Source organism: Gadus morhua, chromosome 14 (assembly GCF_902167405.1).
Source record: "Gadus morhua chromosome 14, gadMor3.0, whole genome shotgun sequence".
In the NCBI taxonomy this organism is placed as follows: domain Eukaryota; kingdom Metazoa; phylum Chordata; class Actinopteri; order Gadiformes; family Gadidae; genus Gadus; species Gadus morhua.
Genome location: NC_044061.1, coordinates 15,838,879 through 15,857,632, shown reverse-complemented (window position 1 = coordinate 15,857,632; position 18,754 = coordinate 15,838,879). Strand labels below are relative to the sequence as shown.

Genomic DNA, 18,754 nt, shown 5'->3' with positions numbered 1-18,754 from the left:
AATATTCTAAACAAATTAAAGTTCATTCTATGGTCAATCCATGAAACATTAGAGAGAATTTGACAAAATAAAAAAGATTAACCAGCGAGTGACGCACAGGCTTTGTATTTGTCATGATCTCCCAGGCCGGACATCTCATTCTCCCCTCTCAATCATCGAATTCACCTTAGCTCCCAGTTTTGTTTGTGTGTGGACCCTCCTTCTCCGCAACTACCTGCCTGCCACTCTCTGCTCATCAGTCCAACTCCCCTCACCTGTTGCGCTCAGCTGCCTCTGATCACTAATCAACCCGGCTTATAGACTCTCCTCTCAGTTCACTCAGGCCCTGTTTACACGAGGACGCTTGCGGGTGAAAACGACAAAATATTTTATCGGAAGTGCCTTTCGTTTAGACGGTGACGGCGTTTGTAGGGCATGAAAACGCATAAATCTGAAACCACCCTCCAGAGTGGAAAAGTTGAATACGCTCCGCTGTAGCGTTTCTGTCTACACTGCCAAGACCCAAAACACTGCTCAGATCTGCTCACGTCGCGTACGCGTTTACGTCACATACATGTGCCAGTACAAGGAAATAAACAAACATGTCAGATTATTTCCATGCGTCGACCTTCAAGCTGCTCTGGCAGCTCTAACAAGCGTACAAAAGTCTTTCCACGAAATGTACAGGACATGTACAGATAGTGTTACTGAACAGAGAAGGATCTTTTGGGTTTTTGCGGCATGGATAAGAGAAGAAGGAAGATTCTACGCATGCGCTCAGACATGGCGGTGTTGTGTGATAGTGTATCACAGCACCACCTAGCCGCCTGGCATGCATACCCAATCGAATTCCACACACTTTTGCGTCACCGTATGAACGCAGATTTCCTCCCGAAAACGCTCGACTAAACGCAGAATAAAAAGTGAAGACTCAACGCCACTTTTGCGTCTTCTGGTCAGACCGTCATCGTGTAAACGTAGCCTCAGTGCCAGATTGTACTACGTCATCCATACTAGTCTCCCCAGCGTTTTCCGGACTGATTCCCCGGTATCAACCCTGCCTGTCCCCGACCTGCCTGCTATGTCTCTGTCCCGGTGATCGACCCTGCCTTCCGCCCCCGAAAACGGATCTGCCTTTGCCACGCACCCCTGCTTGTTGTACTGTCACCTGCCGGCTCCCAAGGTGTGTCCTCCCAGGACACTTCGTGTCTGCCCACAAGTTTACCCCAATGTGATATCTTCAAACTGTCCATTAAGAGCGTATTAAATAAAAGTTATTACCGCCTGCCAACGTGTGCTGCATTTGGGTTCTCTTCCGACCAGTTACAGTATTTCCTTGAAGTTACTGTTAAAGACAACACAAGCCGTGGTGGAATTTTAATAAGTGTTTCTATTTCTACCGTTTTCTTAAACAATGTTTAGGCTCACACAAAGATATTGACTTGGATTCAAAACGGTGCGCAACTACTAAATACTTAAGCTTTTATTTTAAACAGACTGCAAACCACTTGTTTAAATATAGCCTCCATTTATATATTTGCCCTTTTGCGTCACTCTCATCTCAAGCGTATCATCCAATAGCATGAGCCAGTAAACAGGCTGTCACCCTGCTGATGGAAGAGGCAGAGGCTCTGGGAGGAACTTGCTCACATCTGTCCTTAGTCCCCTGGATGCTGGCCAATCAAGCTGTCCTCACTCAGCCTCAACTATTTCCTATGACATTAAGTTCACTTCAACACACCTTTTGATCTATTGAACTACTTGTATTACAGCAACACCATTGTTTGTCATTGTACTACTGCTATTTTGTGGCTAAGGTTCAATATAATAATTCCTATTTAATATATAGTTTCAAACCATATTCTATATTTTTTTGTGTTTTGTGTTTGTATTCTGGTGGATGGGATGACAGATAACAGATAATACATTTGGTATTACACAGTAAATATCAGTTTACAGTGAGAATAGAAATAGGTCATAACTTTATTTTACTACTGAGGAGTCAGGAAATGTCATCTTTGTGCAAAAGCTCCAGGGATTCTGGAGGGAGTCCCACCTGGTTGAATAATGCAGCTGCACTCCTGAGTTCACTGGAACTGTTTTAACCCTATCGTCTATCGTTCCTATCGTCAAGGAATCAATTTACCGCGTGCATGGAAAAGTCTGAGCTCCACTGGCCTTTCCGAAACGCATCTAATTGGAGCCATTTTATATTAGTCAAACCTAATTACGGTTAGGCAGCCAGATACTAGCTCGCACCTTGCTCTCAAAGCTATCGATGACATTCCAGAGATGGGGGAAACTCTCCCGACATCTCTGAATGATTGCTTATTCTGCAAAACACCACATTCTAGGACAAGGATTAAATGGGCTAAATTAACATGGACTCTCTGTCATTCATCAATCAAGAATTTAGAGTCATTGCAGCGCTGTAACAAACACACATGAGATTGTGTCAGACGCACAGCAGATTTACACACCTGATATGAATAACTGGATTACTTCAGAGAGCACACAACCACTACTGCATTTAAGCTTTAGTTTACTTTTGTAATCCAGCGTGTGTGTGTGTGTGTGTGTGTGTGTGTGTGTGTGTGTGTGTGTGTGTGTGTGTGTGTGTGTGTGTGTGCATGTGGGGGGTCGGCGTGGTAAAGGGGGATTTGTGTGTGATGGTTGTGACCATCACATTTATTGTGTGCACTCATGCTAAATGATAAATTTAGTTTAATCTAACCTATTCTGAACTAAACCAGCTTTATAAAGCCTGTTTTACTGAACATTAATTTCGGTGTCGTTGGAGAGGCCAGATAAACTTACATTCACATTAAATCATTAAGCACGCTTTTATCCAAAGTGACTTACAAGTGAGGCTGAAAACAATCAACACAATCAATCAAGCATTGGAGCTGAATGACCAAGTTTCATAAACAACGGAACAAAGTGCACAGTTGCTCTAGGAATAAGTGTCGACTCAGTATGGAGTAGAATAAGCCCCTCCTCTTTTTGGTGATATAGTGTTTCCGAGGCTTTTTGACGACCCGATGAAGGGACACCGGGCTTGCGTTGTGTGCGAGAGAAGGGCCAGGTATTTTGGAAACCCTTAATACTTTAGGTTTACTAAAGTACACAACATTTGGACTGTGTACCATTTGCAATTGCATGTTTCTTGCAATATAGGACGAAATATCCCACCTAGAATACTTCTAGAAGGGAATCCATCTATCCATTTTTTTTTTTCAAAAGGCCATATTTAAGTGATGTGCCTGCAAGACGTTAACATATATCTATTCTTATTTTCCATCTCCAGAAGAGCAATTGCGACAAACAATTTCCTTTTGGATTAATAAAGATCTCTGCCTCTGCTTCTTACACACAGACTAACCATTATATTTAAATGTTATGATTTACAAGAGGCTGGCTATAAATAGCCTTGATTTGACAACACACCTCATCTCTGGAGGGCTGAAGTTAAAAACGGAAGTAAAAGTTAACGTACACTGTTGTATATTTTATTTGGAACGCAGGAAATTCAGTGTTAGTTACTTATAGAGAAAATCCCCTTCCCTGCTCCCTTCATTGAAGCGTGTTGCTGCTAAACCAGAGGTCTGTGACATAATGGCCTCAGGGGAACATGCTCCAGTTTATCAAGAGCTCTTATTTTGAAGAGTCTTAGATGGGCAGGACACAGTCGGCCTTAGGCCGTACAGAAAGCTCTCCTCCCCTTTAATAGCCTAACAAAGAGGCAAACGCTCAGAGGAAGCATTTAGAGTGGACTAGGTTACAGACAGGAAGATCTCTACTCAAGTATGAAAGACAGTTTGTTCTTTGTCTATGGTATGGCCTGCCCGGGCGAGTGGCCGTTGGTCATTGGGTTGGAGATCTATTAATAGCACCGGTGTGCATTAAGCCAATATATTCTTCTTTGAATGTAGCAGATAATAAATACAACTTCCAACCAATTCACAAGCTTCTTTTGTTCTCAAGAAATAAATGAATGAATAAATTCATTATTTTCATTGATAACAACAAACAAGTGAGAATTTCATAATCATATGCATTATTATTCATTATAGCAAGTGACATCAGATGTGATCTGCAGAGAACTAACAGATTAAAGCATCACAACTCTCGCGTGTTGGTTTCACAAATTTAAGAAATGAATAAACCATTAAAGCAAGTTCTCATTTCAACTAAATTGAAATGAGATCTCCAACCTAAACGATACGTAGGTTGTCAATACGACCCAAAGCCTTTTTAGAGATTTCCACAGAGAGATCTGAATGCACCCCTGGTAGATAGGTAGATAGAATGGCCCAAATCCCATCTATTAGAAAATGTATTTCGATTAATTTATGCAAAACCTTTGGTTTTCAATACTTTTAATGTCACATTTGATGATGTTTTGTGAGTCACTTCATGTAGAGCTAAAGCCCAACATTTATTGTCATACATGTCATGTGTCCCTCCTTCATACCCCAGATCTCTAGCTCACTCCAAAAAATCCTTGACCCCTGGGTCAGGTTCTAAGTATACTCTTCATGCAGGGCTAGAGCCTCCAAATTGATAATTTTAGAACAAATATCTTTCGTCTGCTTTAATTTATTGATTGCATTCATGCCTCAAAAACCTATAAAGCACTATTCAGTTCTGATGATCATCTTAAGGAAAAATGTATTGATAAAATGAGGCTTTGGAATGTTTAAAAAAGTCAGCCGAGTCCGTCCCAAAGAAGAAGAAGGAATGTCATCCCTTGGTCAATCGAAAATCAATGTTTTTATGAAAGAACATGAAAGAACATATCAGTTCCATCAAATAACACTGAATAGCTCAGAAGACTACACTATGCAAAAATAATGATTAAAAGATGATGTACATTCACTGAACAAAGTAAATGAAGTTAAGTGTACATTTCTTGCAAGAAATATTATCAAAAAGACAAATGAAAAACAAATGTCACCCATTTGGTTTGGCAGATAGAAATCGGTCATACAGATTTTGTTCAACCAGTCATTTGTCTCTACCAGTGAACACTCTTACGGGTCATTTTGGACAAATTGAATAACTACCTATTCTTGTTTCGGTTGGAGATATGTCTGGATCTTTTTGACCAATAAACATTTAAAATAATATTCATCCTAAAATTGACAAGCACGATCGACTATTTATTACTATTACTAAAACTGTTTTCCCGACATCCCTGACATGAAAGGACTAAATGAGCATGTGAGATTGTGTCCTTGATATGGACGTCCTTTGTGTTTGCTTCTTTAACCTATGATCTGTGGCTTCACTTCCTGGTCACAGTGAGATGTTGAGGGGGACTCTCTCTTGGCTGGTCCTGCTGGGCCGTTTGGGGTTCTGATAGGACAGTCGCACAAAAATCACCACCAGGATAATACCTGGAAGACAGAGAGAAAGAACAGGCTGCAATGATCTAGGAATAAAGTCTCCAAAATTACATTTAAGATTTCAATACAGTACAACAACAATACAGCATAAATGTATGATGCATTCAATAAAACATGTATCTGTCAGACAATAAATTAAGTCATTTACATTCTCAATCACACATTAATTCACAGAGTGACCACGGTTAGGGTCAGGCAGTGGGTCTGTGTGTGTGTGTCTGTCTGTCTGTCTGTCTGTCTGTCTGTCTGTCTGTCTGTCTGTCTGTCTGTGTGTCTGTGTGTGTGTGTGTGTGTGTGTGTGTGTGTGTGTGTGTGTGTGTGTGTGTGTTACCTATAAAGGCAAAGGTCCCCAGCAAGATCCCTACAGCAGATTGGATTGTGGGCATCCCCTCCAGCTGCTTTGCCGCCATCTTGCAGTTCCCTCGGATGTTACACGGACACACGGTAACTAGCACAGGAACAACAACAAGTTGTAGCATTACATTTTAGAAACAATGATGCACAGCTCCCGGTGACATCAGGGTCAGGGTGTACATTACATCCATTAAGCGTTTCCACTGTTTGTTTATAATAGCTAGAGGAACATTGCTGTGTCTGATTACTGTGCAGTCCCTCAGTGGTTTCACACTGTTTTAACCTTTCCCTCAAGTATGATGACCTTTATCTCAACGCAGATCCAATGATAATCAAGGGTTCATGATTGGCAGAGGTTAATGCCCTGTGTTTTATCTGAATGAAAACTTCCAGTAACTGAGGTATTTTTAACTATAGGAATGTTGTTGTTTTTCTAAAATAGGAATGTTTGGTATTCTGGTGTGAGAGAGTTAGAGAAGCAACGAAAGAGCAGAGTGACAGTGTAATGGGTTGGAAGTGTGAGGGATAAGACAGCAGATTGACAGTTTGAGAAGGGTAAAAGAGTAGAGTAGTCTGAGATTGTGAAAGCATATGAGAGCAAAGTCAGAGTGTGAGAAAAACCAAGTGGAGAGGGTGAGATAGCAAGATGTGGTGGCGATGGGATGAGCGGGTGAGAGAAGCAGTGTGAGTTGGTTAAAGAGGCAGTGTGATGGGGTGAGGGAGCAGAGGGAGTGAGAAGGTGTGGGTGGGAGGGAGGGAGGGAGGGAGGGAGAGTGGGGTACCTCTGGGGAGGACGAAGGCGCTGCAGGGGGGTGGGTGACGATAGGTGTGTGAGGATGAGAGAATGATAGCATGAGGAGGTGAGGCACCTGGCAGGTTGATGAAGGTGCTCCGTGGGGGGGAGCTGCTGTCGGAGATGGTGAAGGGGACGGTGTAGACCTCCGGAGAAAGGTAGGGGATATTCAGAGACAGGTTGGTGTGGGTGTCTGGAGGGGAGAGACACACTGGTTATACTAGTTACAATGGTTCTGTTGGTTAAGCTGGTTATACTGTTTGCACTGGTTGAATTGTTTATACTGGTTCAAAAACACCCAAGAGGAGAGATGCAGTTAATACTTGACGTATTACAACAAATAAATATGTGTAGGCAGAAGGCATGGCAGAAGGTCTGAATGTAGGGGTCATCCCTATGTTCCCCGGGTCCTATGTTCCCCGGGTGCGAAGGGTTAGGGTCAGGGTTATGGTTATGGTTAGGGTTAGGGTGGGGGTTAACCCTAAACCTAACCCTAACCATAACCAATCGGAGGAGAGCCATTCTAACCAATCACAGGCGAATCAGAGGCGAAAAGGCGGTACTTGCCCCTACCATCCCTACGACAAAAAGATTTGCTCTCCGGATCCTATGTTCCCCGGTCACATACACAGCGAGGAACATACGACCCGGGGAACATAGGACCCGGGGAACATAGGTATGCTCCCTGAATGTGTGTGCATGAACACAGTGTACGTGCATTGAGTGTAGATGAGTGTCTGCCTTGTGTCACAGTACATGCACGTCTGAATGTGCTTGAACACTGCGCAGGTGAATGTGCATGTTTGTATTTAGTGCAGCCGCATGCGTCTGTGCGTGTATATACACATGAGTATCTGCGTATATACACAAGTATTATCTAATCTCAACAGTCATCGGCTCCAAGACCCCGTCCTTTGCTTATGACGTAAAAGCAGCGACGGCACGGTGGAGAAGCAAGGTTTTATCGAACCGTGTGCGTAGTCATATCTCGGGGTTCCCGACCCCGAGCTCCGACCCTCCCCTCGCTTCCCCTTCATGTTCCATTAGCTTGTCGGCACAGTGAAGATCTGCTACACACCTCCAGAGTGACTGTTATCTCCCCACCAGCACAGTACACTCCCAGTGCCTGGTTCTCTGTGTTCTCCCCAAGTGTCCAGGAACAGCTCTGTTAGATAAGGTTGGATATAGTGGTGGTCGAGTTTTTAACATAGATCTAAATCCGGGAGTTCCCGTAGGACCTCAAAACCGACAGCATGTTCCAGTTATTAGTGTTCAGGAACAGAGCTCTTTGATTGTCTTTAACCTTTACTCTATATCTTAACGAGTTCTGACAATAGGGGGCTAGCACTTGCTGCTAGCTATGGAGCTGCCGCCTGCTGCTAGCTGGGGAATAAGACTTGTAGCTAGCTAGGGGTAACCGGAAGCTTCCCTCCTGGGAAGGATGTTGACCAGTCTAACAGCTGCATGTTGATGATGATGATGTTGATTTCAACCTTTCATCCGAGACTACAGGTGTATGCACACACACACACACACACACATGCACACACACACACACACACACACACAGGCACACACACACACACACACACACACACACACACACACACACACACACACACACACACACACACACACACACACACACACACACACACGTGTGTTGCCTTCACTGGGACTGTTCCTCTTTTAGTGCAAGCAGTAAGCAGTCAGAGAGACAATCAATGGCAATTGGAAACAAAGCGAGAAAAGCAACACTCTGACACACCGCAGACGTCATCCAAATGACTTACTGGATATAGCTCTGTCTCCGTCAATAGCTGCCGGAACAAAGCACTGAAGAAAACTTGAAATGATGGAGAAATAACCTACTGCATCGACTGAGACCAAACGATCAAACGTCAGAAGAACAGATGATAACTTTACACATGTCTGCCGAAGAAGAGCCATGTTTGGAGGAGATGATGAGAGATGACGAATTGGAAAGAGAGAGAAAGTGAGCGAGAGACAGGGGAGGAAGTAGGGAGAGAGGGAGATACTGTATGGATAAATGGGGAAAGTGAAATGGAGAGAGAAGGGAAAGAGGGAGAGAGACATGGAGAGGGATGGACAGAGGGAGAGAGATAGCGGGTAAGAGAGAGAATACACCCAAACAATAAGAAATGGACGACAATATGAAATCACTTGAAAACAACCTGTGGTGACGCGCCACCAATGTTTAGACAGATTTGACCCCAACAGCTAACGTGGGATCTGGATCAACAGTTACCTCAGGAATATCCTCTGTTTGATCATCAATCCCACACTTCTACATTTCCTCATGTCAAATAATGTCTAAAGCAATTAACACATTTTTACCAAATTATCGTACAACAGATCATATTTTAACATAATTATAACACTATTCAAATAAACAAAAACAAATAACAAATATAAACGCAAGCAGTGATTAACAGGGTCCGAACAAAAGGAAAAAAGTGCCAAAACACAGTAATGGAAGATAGATAAATATGACATATAATTATGAAGGAACGATGTTATGCCATACTGTGCTTCGACCTTCAGGTGAGTGGGCTGCAGAGCAATGGCAGAATTTTAATTTTCAGCATGCTCTAATCAGGATTCAAACTCTCAACCTAAGGATCACCAGTACAAGGCATTATCCTGTTGAGCCACTTAAATTCCAGAATATCCATATTGATAAGCACACAACAGCAAGAAAACTCCAAGCACACATTTCACAAGATAATTAAGGGCTTCCTTAAAAGAGTACAGATCTGAGAATGTGCACTGTTAATGGTATCCACCTAATGATAATTAGTTCAATAGTACAATAACAAAATGATCACATGAAATTTTGGGAAAAGAAACCTTTTTTAGAGCAGAAGACCGGTTGAAAAAGATGCATCTGATTTTAGAGATTAATATAATGAATTAACTTTCGGAGCCAATCTGGTCAGGAGAAATAAGGCTAATTCATACTTTTTTTTAAATAGCGCCACCTTTGGGAGCAGTACCACAATTTTGGTTTATGGGTAGTCTGATCGCTGTACATATACATACTGTACAGAGAAACCAAACACTTCCCTTTGAATGCAAAGGTAACTGTATTCAAATTATATTTGTACTTATCTGTCTATAGATTTTTTTTACAGCAAAAGCACCATATTTCTGTTTGTATTTTGGAAGTTAATTGTTCCTACTCTGATTTATATATTGGATTGCAAGGTTGCAATGTTATACAGTTGTGCTTTCACAATTCTTTGTCAGTTTGTATTACACATTGCACACTTTCTTTGGCAATGTAAGTCAACATGTTGTCCTTCATGTCTTGTCACCTTGTTCTTTCCTCTCTCAGTGACCTCATGGAAGACGTTGCTAATAAAAACACTAATAACCAAATCACTGCATCACTGCCTCTATTTTCCAACCACCGCATTCGCCTCCTCTGACTTCATCACCAAAGAAAGACGGTTCTCTCCTTTTTATTACAAGACAGGTTGATATGAAATGTTATCAATAGAAATGCAGTTTTACAATCAAATACAGTTTTACATGTATGTTTTTTAGGTTTGTTACTACAGCCTCATCCACCTAAGTTGTTGACGATCATGGGCACGGCTGTGGTTAACAAGAAGGGGATAAATTATCTCTGCTGCTGGCAAACACGTCATTATTGTCATACAATGGGTCCAGGCTTGCGCACTCATAGTGACTCAACCCTCTGCCATCTCAACCAACAGCAACCCAGCTTTCAATTCCACATCTTTCAGCAACCTCCACCAGAGGCTGTGGTTGCCATGGTGAGCTATGAAAGCCAGTGATTGAGCGTGAGTGAGCTTGAGTGAGCGAGGTTGACGCCAGTGTTTCGTCGTGTCCACGAACATCCCCCCCCCCCCCCCAACCGGGATCACCGGTTTTGTGGTGCTAGTAGGATGCATTCACCGTGCCTTCACTTTTGACTTTTTGTGGAGGATGGAGGATTTAGGCAACACAAATGAAATACAACTCCAGGATGGAACACCTCGGATCCCCATACAGTTGGGCTAAGACCAAAAAGGTTATATCAGCCAAAACCATGCCCTGATTTAACTTAATTTGTCCACAACAAAATGTATATTCCTTTTTAATATGGGGCTATAATGGGGCTCACCACTACACCGTGGAGCACACCACTACACCGTGGGGCATACCAATACACTGTGGGCCTCACCACTACACCATGGGCCTCACTACTACACCGTGGGCCTCACCACTACGCCATGGGGCTTACCAGTACACCTTTGGGCTCACCAGTACACCTCGGGGTTCACCACTAAAGAGTGGCCCTCAACACTACACCGTGGGCTCACCACTACTCCGTGAGCCACACCACTACACCGTGGGGCTCACCACTACACCGTGGGCTCACCACTACTCCGTGAGCCACACCACTACACCGTGGGGCTCACCACTACACCGTGGGCTCACCACTACTCCGTGGGCTCACCCCTGCAGAGCGGGCCACACCACTACACCCTGTGGTTCAGAACTACACTGTGGCACTCGCCACTACACGTGGGGCTCACCACTACACCGTGGGCCTCGCCACTACCCCCATTGGTTCAGCAGTACACCTGGGGCTCACCACTACACCATGGGGCTCACCACTACACCCTGGGCCTCGTGGCTACATTGTGGGGCTCACCGTTGATAGGCGTGAGTTTCCAGTTGCGTCGCACGGTGGCATCGCTGCGGAGGGAGAAGTTGAGGCGCCCGCCGTGCTGGGGCCCGTCGCTGTCTCGTGACGCCAGCACCAGCGCCTGCTCCTCCCAGCGGGGGGTACACAGGTACTTCCAGGAGTAGTCGCCCACCAGCACCGGACTGTTGTCGTTTACGTCCAGGATCTGCACTGTCACCAGCGTGGATGCTGACAGGTTTGCGTTCCCTGGCAGGTAGAAACGTGAATCAATTGATTAACCAATCAATCAATCAATCAACCAATCAATCAAACTTTCTATACTATTTGGGTAAAACTGCGATACAAATGGCAATTCAAAATCAACCCTGTAGGGGGTCACAAGTGGGAGTTTCAAACACAGATGTTAGCTGGACAGTGAAGTTGAGTGATCTATCATACATCTTGGTGGACAATCCCCCTTGTAATATCAGTAGACGGTCCTTTGCTGGTTCCACTGAAGGTGGTAACGGGCGCTTAGAATATTGATCTGGTGTTGGAAAGATATTTGTGATAAGGTCTTAGTCTTAGATCCTGCAGCCTACAGGATCTTGATGCTCTCAGCTTGAGCCACCAAGTAAAAATATTACATCATACTAATGCATGATCATTGATCACAGTATGCCACCCATTTAGGTAAGGCAGTTCAACCCACTTTTGCCTCTATAAAGGTGAGTTAGAAGAACCATGGAGACCTATATAAAGTATTTAATTTGTATGTATTAGGCCTATGTATTTATTACATTTATTTTTTGATAATTGGACCTCAGGGTTTGAATCTTTCCATGTATATAATTGTATGTAACTGTACACCATGTAATGTCAACCTTTAGTGTACAAAGTAAGACCAACAGGCATGAACTCGTCCTAAATCGCAGTAATCAGCTCAGCAGGCTATGATGATTATCAAAACTCCTAGTTCAGATGTTTAGATGTCTCTATGTCACAGGTTCTGTGCCCATTACCTGGTCTGAAGACACTACCAACAACGTGCGAGATCTACTCTCCACATTTACCCTGAGGAACCAACCAAGCGAGGGGAAGAAATGGGTCATGTGTTTGGGTCAGGCGATGATGTGTTACTGTGCATGTGTTGTTGCGTGGCATCGAGACTGATTCATTTTAAACTCAGCTGAACCATAGCTAATGTCTGGGATGCATTGGTTGGAAGACTTTGACGCGCGATTCGCCAGCAAAGATGATGACTGAAATGATACATCTTGTCTATGGAAGAGTAAGATGACGTTGGTACCTGGCTGATTTCTTTGTGAAAGCGACCACTTAAGCTGCCGCTAGCCCTTTCCCGCCCCTCAAGGTTTCTCTTAATTGTATCTTAAGTATAAAAATAGACCCGAGGAACAGGCTACATGAGCAATGGAGCTTTTCTAGTGCATGGCAAGTGGATACCGTCAGCACGGCTATAACTACATGGTTCAATTAGTATTCAGACTCATAACTTACACCTGCTAAATTTATGTTTTCTTTCTTCGTTTTGTTTATACCATTTCATCTATCGGAAACTTTACAGATGGTAAATAATCCTGATATGACATCACATTGAGGGCAGGATAGTCCAGTGATTGGGTGTTTTACATCAAGCTGAATGACCAGTCTCTGTATTCACTGTATAACCCTTACCTGATTCTTAATGACCTGTCACTGTATTCACTGTCTCACCCCATCTACTCTTTAATTACCTTATGACTGTATTCCCTGTCCAACCCCTACCTGCCCCTCAATGACCTGTCCCTGCACTGTCTAACCCTTACATACTACTTAATGACCTGTGTCTGTATTCATTGTCTAACACTTACCTGACCCTTCACAACCTTCTCACTGTATTCACTGTCTGACCCCTACCTGCCCCTCAATGAACTGTCACTGTTTTCACTGTCTGACCCCTATCTAATACTGAATGACCTGGGTCAGTATTCACTGTCCAACCCCTACCTGCCCCGCAATGACTTGTCACTGTATTCACTGTCTAACCAATACCTGCCCCTTAATGAACTAACACTGAATTCACTGCAAGTCCCTTTGAGTACTACCACTGTCCTGTACTGTCCAGTATTTCCAGTCTTGGATTAACTATTCATAATCATTTTCTAGTATCTTAATTTAGCCCTAGTCAAGCAAAAGCTGTCATCCTGGGCAGCCCTCTTACGCCCGTCCACAGCGATGACCTCCATGGTGTAGGTGCTGTTCTCCTCTCGGTCCAGCGCCTGCACCGTCTTCAGCTCCCCTGAATACTTCCCGATGGAGAAGTAGCGCTTTGTGTCTCCTCTCAGGGAGTATCTGGACACGAGGGGGACGGAGCAGAACGTTTTAGACCGGGTGGGATGAGAACAGGAGACACTGTCAAGACGGGAGTCCTATTTTTTTAAATATTGAAAGGGCAATCAAATAAGTAAACATACAGGCGGACCTCACATGTTCTGGGAGTTTGTTTAAGATGTGTGGTGGTAGATAAAAAGTAAAAGATGATTCACTTTGCTTGGTGCAAATCCTAGGAATAGTGAGCGGGCCAAACTCTCTGTATGACACTTAATGTTTGTTTTTCCTGTAGCGTCAAATAAACTGGGTGAAAATAATTTCACCCAGTATGACAGAATCCAAGGGGCTTCCCTGTCCTGAATTAGAACACTTTGTATTCCCCTAGCTAGAGTCAAGGAAAGTTTATTTATAATACCCTTCAAACACAAGGCGATGCCCTTTAAAAGTACTTTAAAAAACTTGAAAGTCTTTTAACTATTGCTTTTATCCAAACCATCTTACAATTGATAATTTGTTTGAGGTCATTAAGGAGCAGGTACAGAGATAGCCATCTGGCTGAAGGTTGCCTACAGGTAGAAAGAAGAAACTTTAAGGCGGAGAGTCGAACCCCCGAAACACACTGTAGAGCTCACCTGATTGGATGGGAGTCAGGGTCATGACCCCGGATGGTGGCAATGACCCGGCCAGGCTCCTCCCCCTCCCTGACCGTAACCTCATAGTGGCTCTGCGACAGGATTGGTCCTTCATTTACATCATCAACGTAGATGGAGACGGTTGCTGTTGATGCGGGCCCGTAGCGACCACGGACCAGAGCCACTGGGTTGCGGGCACTGAGAACTAGGATGTACTCACTCTCCCGCTCAAAGTCCAGCACCTCCAGACACACACACACACACACACACACACACACACACACACACACACACACACACACACACACACACACACACACACACACACACACACAAATATGCAATGTCGTACACACACAAACACACACATACAGTAATACATTTTAACACAGTAATCCCATTATGACTTCATACATGAATAATCATTGGCTCAGGTGTGCAACATGTGTAGTGATATAATATGCAGTGTTCAAGTGTGTACAGAAGATGATGGGGCCTACAGCCCTGAGTCCTGTCTCTGTTGCCGTAGAGACGATAGTAGCACAGCGAAGGGTTGTGAGTAATCCTGTAAAATATGTGTGTGTGTGTGTGTGTGTGTGTGTGTGTGTGTGTGTGTGTGTGAGTGTGTGTGTGTGTGTGTGTGTTAGATGACAATACTTCTGTTAGTGCTCCTGGCATAAAGTATGATTTAGTTATTTGCGTCAGACGCTGTAGAGCCTCAGTAAAGTCCCAGAAATCCCCCCACCCCCTCCCTCCTCCACATATGGTCTTCTGTGTGCATGCATCACCTCTGGTTCACTTCCAACCCATTAGGTAGGCCCCACCCACTGCTTGGTACACTGCTTGGAAACAACACTCCAGAGTTCCCGTCCTCCCTTTTCCACATACGTTCTTCTGTGTTCCTGAAGCACCTCTGGTTCCCTTCCAAGCCATTGGAATGCCCCGCCCACTGCTTGGTGCAGTAACCGTGGCAACGGTGTGAGTAATTACCGAGGCTCAATAAAACATTAGTCATCTTGTCCGTCTTCTCTGTCGCCCTACTGACCTTTTCCCCTGCTGTGACTGTTGGATACACAACACTGTTCATAATGTTCAGAGCTCTGAGATGCTCATGTTTAAAGTCAACTGTCAAACCCCGTCGGCTGTATTTCCCCCTATTGCCCCACTTATACCCAATTATAGCTTATAAGCAGAATTTTCTGAATTACTATGTTCCTAAATGTGTTCTTTTTGACTCCTGCAGCCATGCCACTTCTCGATCTCAGATCTAAATTCACGCTTTTTCTTTAACCAATCTGCCCTAAAGTTCTCATCACCCATGCTCTGTTCAGCACTATGAACAAAAGGCTCTTGACAAAACCCCTTGGAAATAATTTATTTTTGTAGGTTCTTGATTAATTTGCAAGTTGGTCCTTGTTGATGTCAGGCTTCTTAATTACCTTTGATACAAAATACTGGAAAATGTCGACGTCGAGCACGTCCTTTCTATTGCTAATATTTTGGTTAACACTCCATCTTGGTTTGACATGACCCGGCATTGCCTTTGATACCAATAGCCATACCGTCCTAATAAATAGACTCAATACGTGGGCTGGAATCTCAGGGAATGCCCTTGAGTGGTTTGTGCCATATCTTTCTAATATACGCTTGTCAGTCTCTGTGGGTACCTTTACAACCTCCTTCGCTCCACTAGGGGTTGCCGCAGGAGACCAATCTCTGTCCTATCTTTTCCATGAACAAACTCCCTTTGGGCCGGTTAATCTGGCGCTTTGGTTGTATGTCCCAAAATTGTTATGCAGATTACACCCAGCTATATTTATCAGTAAGGAAAAGACGGATGATTTCAGAAACATAGGCACTCTTCACAATTGTTTGGCCGCTTTAAAGGGCTGGATGGGACTCAAGCTTCTTCAACTAGTTTCTGATGAAAAACGAGTTTAACAGCCGGGAAAATATTGCATATGGAATTCTCCAGTGTATTAGCTGTATTGCCCCCAATATCAAACCAAAGGTTACCAAAGGCGTTATTTTTTATTTAAATTTAAATTCTAACACCATTTCAACTTATTACTTCATTCATGTGTCTTTCAACTCAAAAGATAACTCACATGATATTGCAAGAATTAGGGCATTATTAGTGGCCTCTGATGCAGAACGAATGTTGTTTCTCATCTCGATTACTGCAAAGCCCTCTTTACTTGCCTTAGCAGGCTGCCCTGTCAGGTCTACATGTTAACACCAATGAAACAATTTTGCACACAAACACAGTGTGCTGGAGCCATGGAAGCAGGCAAGCAAACTCAATCAGTTCAAATTGTTGTAGATATTACTGGAGCTAAAACGCCTCATCCTCTCTCTTTCTCGAGACAAAGAGAAAGAGAGAGCGAGAGATAGAGAGAGATAAAGGGATAGAGCTTCATATATGAGGACTGAGAGAGAGACAGGAACAGAGTCACCAGAAAGGCTGTCTGGCAGGGGTTGGAGGAGGAGAGAGGGACTGGACTGGAGGGGAGTTGGGCCAATATATGAGATTGATTAGAAACCTGGAGAACAGGCTGCATTGGTTCCTCGTTGTTCTCCAAGAGACAAGACATTCCTTTCCTCCCCGTGTTTACGCTTCGTTAGACCGTCACAAAGTGCTAAACCGTTAATGTCTGCTCACGCAACCTGACTCCGGGGGGGGGGGGGGGGGGTTGCAGAGGGCTATCCTGGTCTGCCCAGCTATAACACACACCACGGGTTCACGCCTTTCATTGATATTTTAATCTGCTTTCTGTTTATTAGGTTCCACTTGCTAATGAGGAATTCTCATACACAGACACACATACTTTCACACGTTTGAATGTGAATGTTTAATGAAAGTGTCTATTCCCCCTAGTCATCATATCAAATGGTGTGGTCGTTATATTTCTCACTATGTTCCATAACATCTTAAATCGACAGCGCTGCGTGAGGGAAATGTGTTTATAATCTATTTTTATAAGCATGTAATATGAGATAAACCCCCTTCTCTCAGTCTCCCTCCCTCTCCACCCCCCCCGCCCCAGCACACACACACACACACACACACACACACACACACACACACACACACACACACACACACACACACACACACACACACACACACACACACACAAATAACACATGATTGGGTAAAAACAGTCCTGTGTTGTCTAGTCTGTTATCCTCCTGAAATATAATCTGAACACCTGGATAATCAACCTGGGACTTCAGACAGCCGCTACCTAGCAGTATCTTCCAAAATGCAGCTTTATACAAATAATTTTGAGAGAGTGGGTCAGAGTGCGTGAGTGTGTGTAGAGAATGGGTTAGTATGAGAGTTTGAGTAGTAGTATGATTGTGTAAGAAAGATACATCGTATAAGAATGCAAATGGGACCATTGCATCAGTGTATAATTGTGCATGAATATGTTTTTTATCTGTTAGAAAAATAGAGACAGAACCTGCGAAAGAGAGTGGTAGAGAGAGAGAGAGAGAGAGAGAGAGAGAGAGAGAGAGAGAGAGAGAGAGAGAGAGACAGAGAGAGAGAGAGAGAGAGAGAGAGAGAGAGAGAGAGAGAGAGAGAGAGAGAGAGAGAGAGAGAGAGAGGTAGAGTTACTCTGCATTCACCTTGGAGAGGACCAGCGAGACCTCATTGGTGTGACGGTCTACGGCCAGGATAAACACGTCCTCCTCGTTCCCAGACTCCAGACGGTAGTTGACCTGCCAGCTGTCCCCTCCTCTTACATCCGCATCCCCCGCCACCACCGCCGTAACCGTGGTACCCACCAACGCATCCTCCGGGATGTGGTACGGCCCATACTGATGGAGAGGGGAGTGGGTGAAGGGGGAATTGGGGGTGGGGGTGAGGGTTGGGTAGAGTAGGGGGGGTGGTGGGGAGGGTGAGGGATTAGAGAGGGTTTGAGAGGGAGATGGAGGTGGAGGGGTGAATGTGGTGGCCGTGTTAAGAAAGAGATGGTGTAGGTGGATGAGGTGAGGGAGACCAAAAGAGGGAGATGGGGGAGGGGGGGGGGGGTGGAGGTGGTCAAGAGATAGAGAGGGAGATGGGGTGGAGGGCTTGAGGTGGTGGACGGGTTCATAGGGAGATGGGGTGGAGGTGCGAAGGTGGTGGGGAGGGATATAGGCGGAGGTGGTGGAGAGGTAGAGAAGGAGATGGACGTAGGGTTGGAGTTGGGGGAGAGGGAGATGAGGTTGGGGGAGAAGGTGGAGGATTGGTAGAGAGGGAGATGGGTGGAGGGGTGGGGGTGGTGGAGAGGGAGATGGGTGGAGGGGTGGGGGTGGTGGAGAGGGAGATGGGTGGAGGGGTGGGGGTGGTGGAGAGGGAGATGGGTGGAGGGGTGGGGGTGGTGGAGAGGGAGATGGGTGGAGGGGTGGGGGTGGTGGATAGTTAGAGAGGGAGAGGGGGGGGTGGAGGGGTAGGGAGGAACATGGGAGGGAGGGTTGAAGGTGGTGGAGAGGGAGATGAGGAGGGGGGGATTGAGAGGGAGATGGAATGGGGATAGTGTTTAATACCAGTTGACAAACCTTGTCATTATATGATTGTATATATACACAGTATAATGTTATTCCCTAA

General features: G+C 44.6%; 1 protein-coding gene across 1 annotated transcript in view; it reads right to left on the bottom strand.

Moving 5' to 3' along the window:
• Positions 1–4,733: 4,733 nt before the first annotated feature.
• Positions 4,734–18,754, bottom strand: part of cdh16 (cadherin 16, KSP-cadherin) — a 32,977-nt gene continuing 18,956 nt past the window's right edge. The window contains exons 12-18 of the mRNA XM_030377847.1: positions 17,791–17,982; positions 14,158–14,399; positions 13,416–13,546; positions 11,222–11,461; positions 6,611–6,727; positions 5,719–5,835; positions 4,734–5,378 (exon numbers count right to left, since the gene is read on the bottom strand). Coding sequence (XP_030233707.1) covers positions 5,278–5,378; positions 5,719–5,835; positions 6,611–6,727; positions 11,222–11,461; positions 13,416–13,546; positions 14,158–14,399; positions 17,791–17,982 — 1,140 coding nt within the window. The 3' untranslated portion in view covers positions 4,734–5,277. The remainder of the gene's footprint in view (positions 5,379–5,718; positions 5,836–6,610; positions 6,728–11,221; positions 11,462–13,415; positions 13,547–14,157; positions 14,400–17,790; positions 17,983–18,754) is intronic.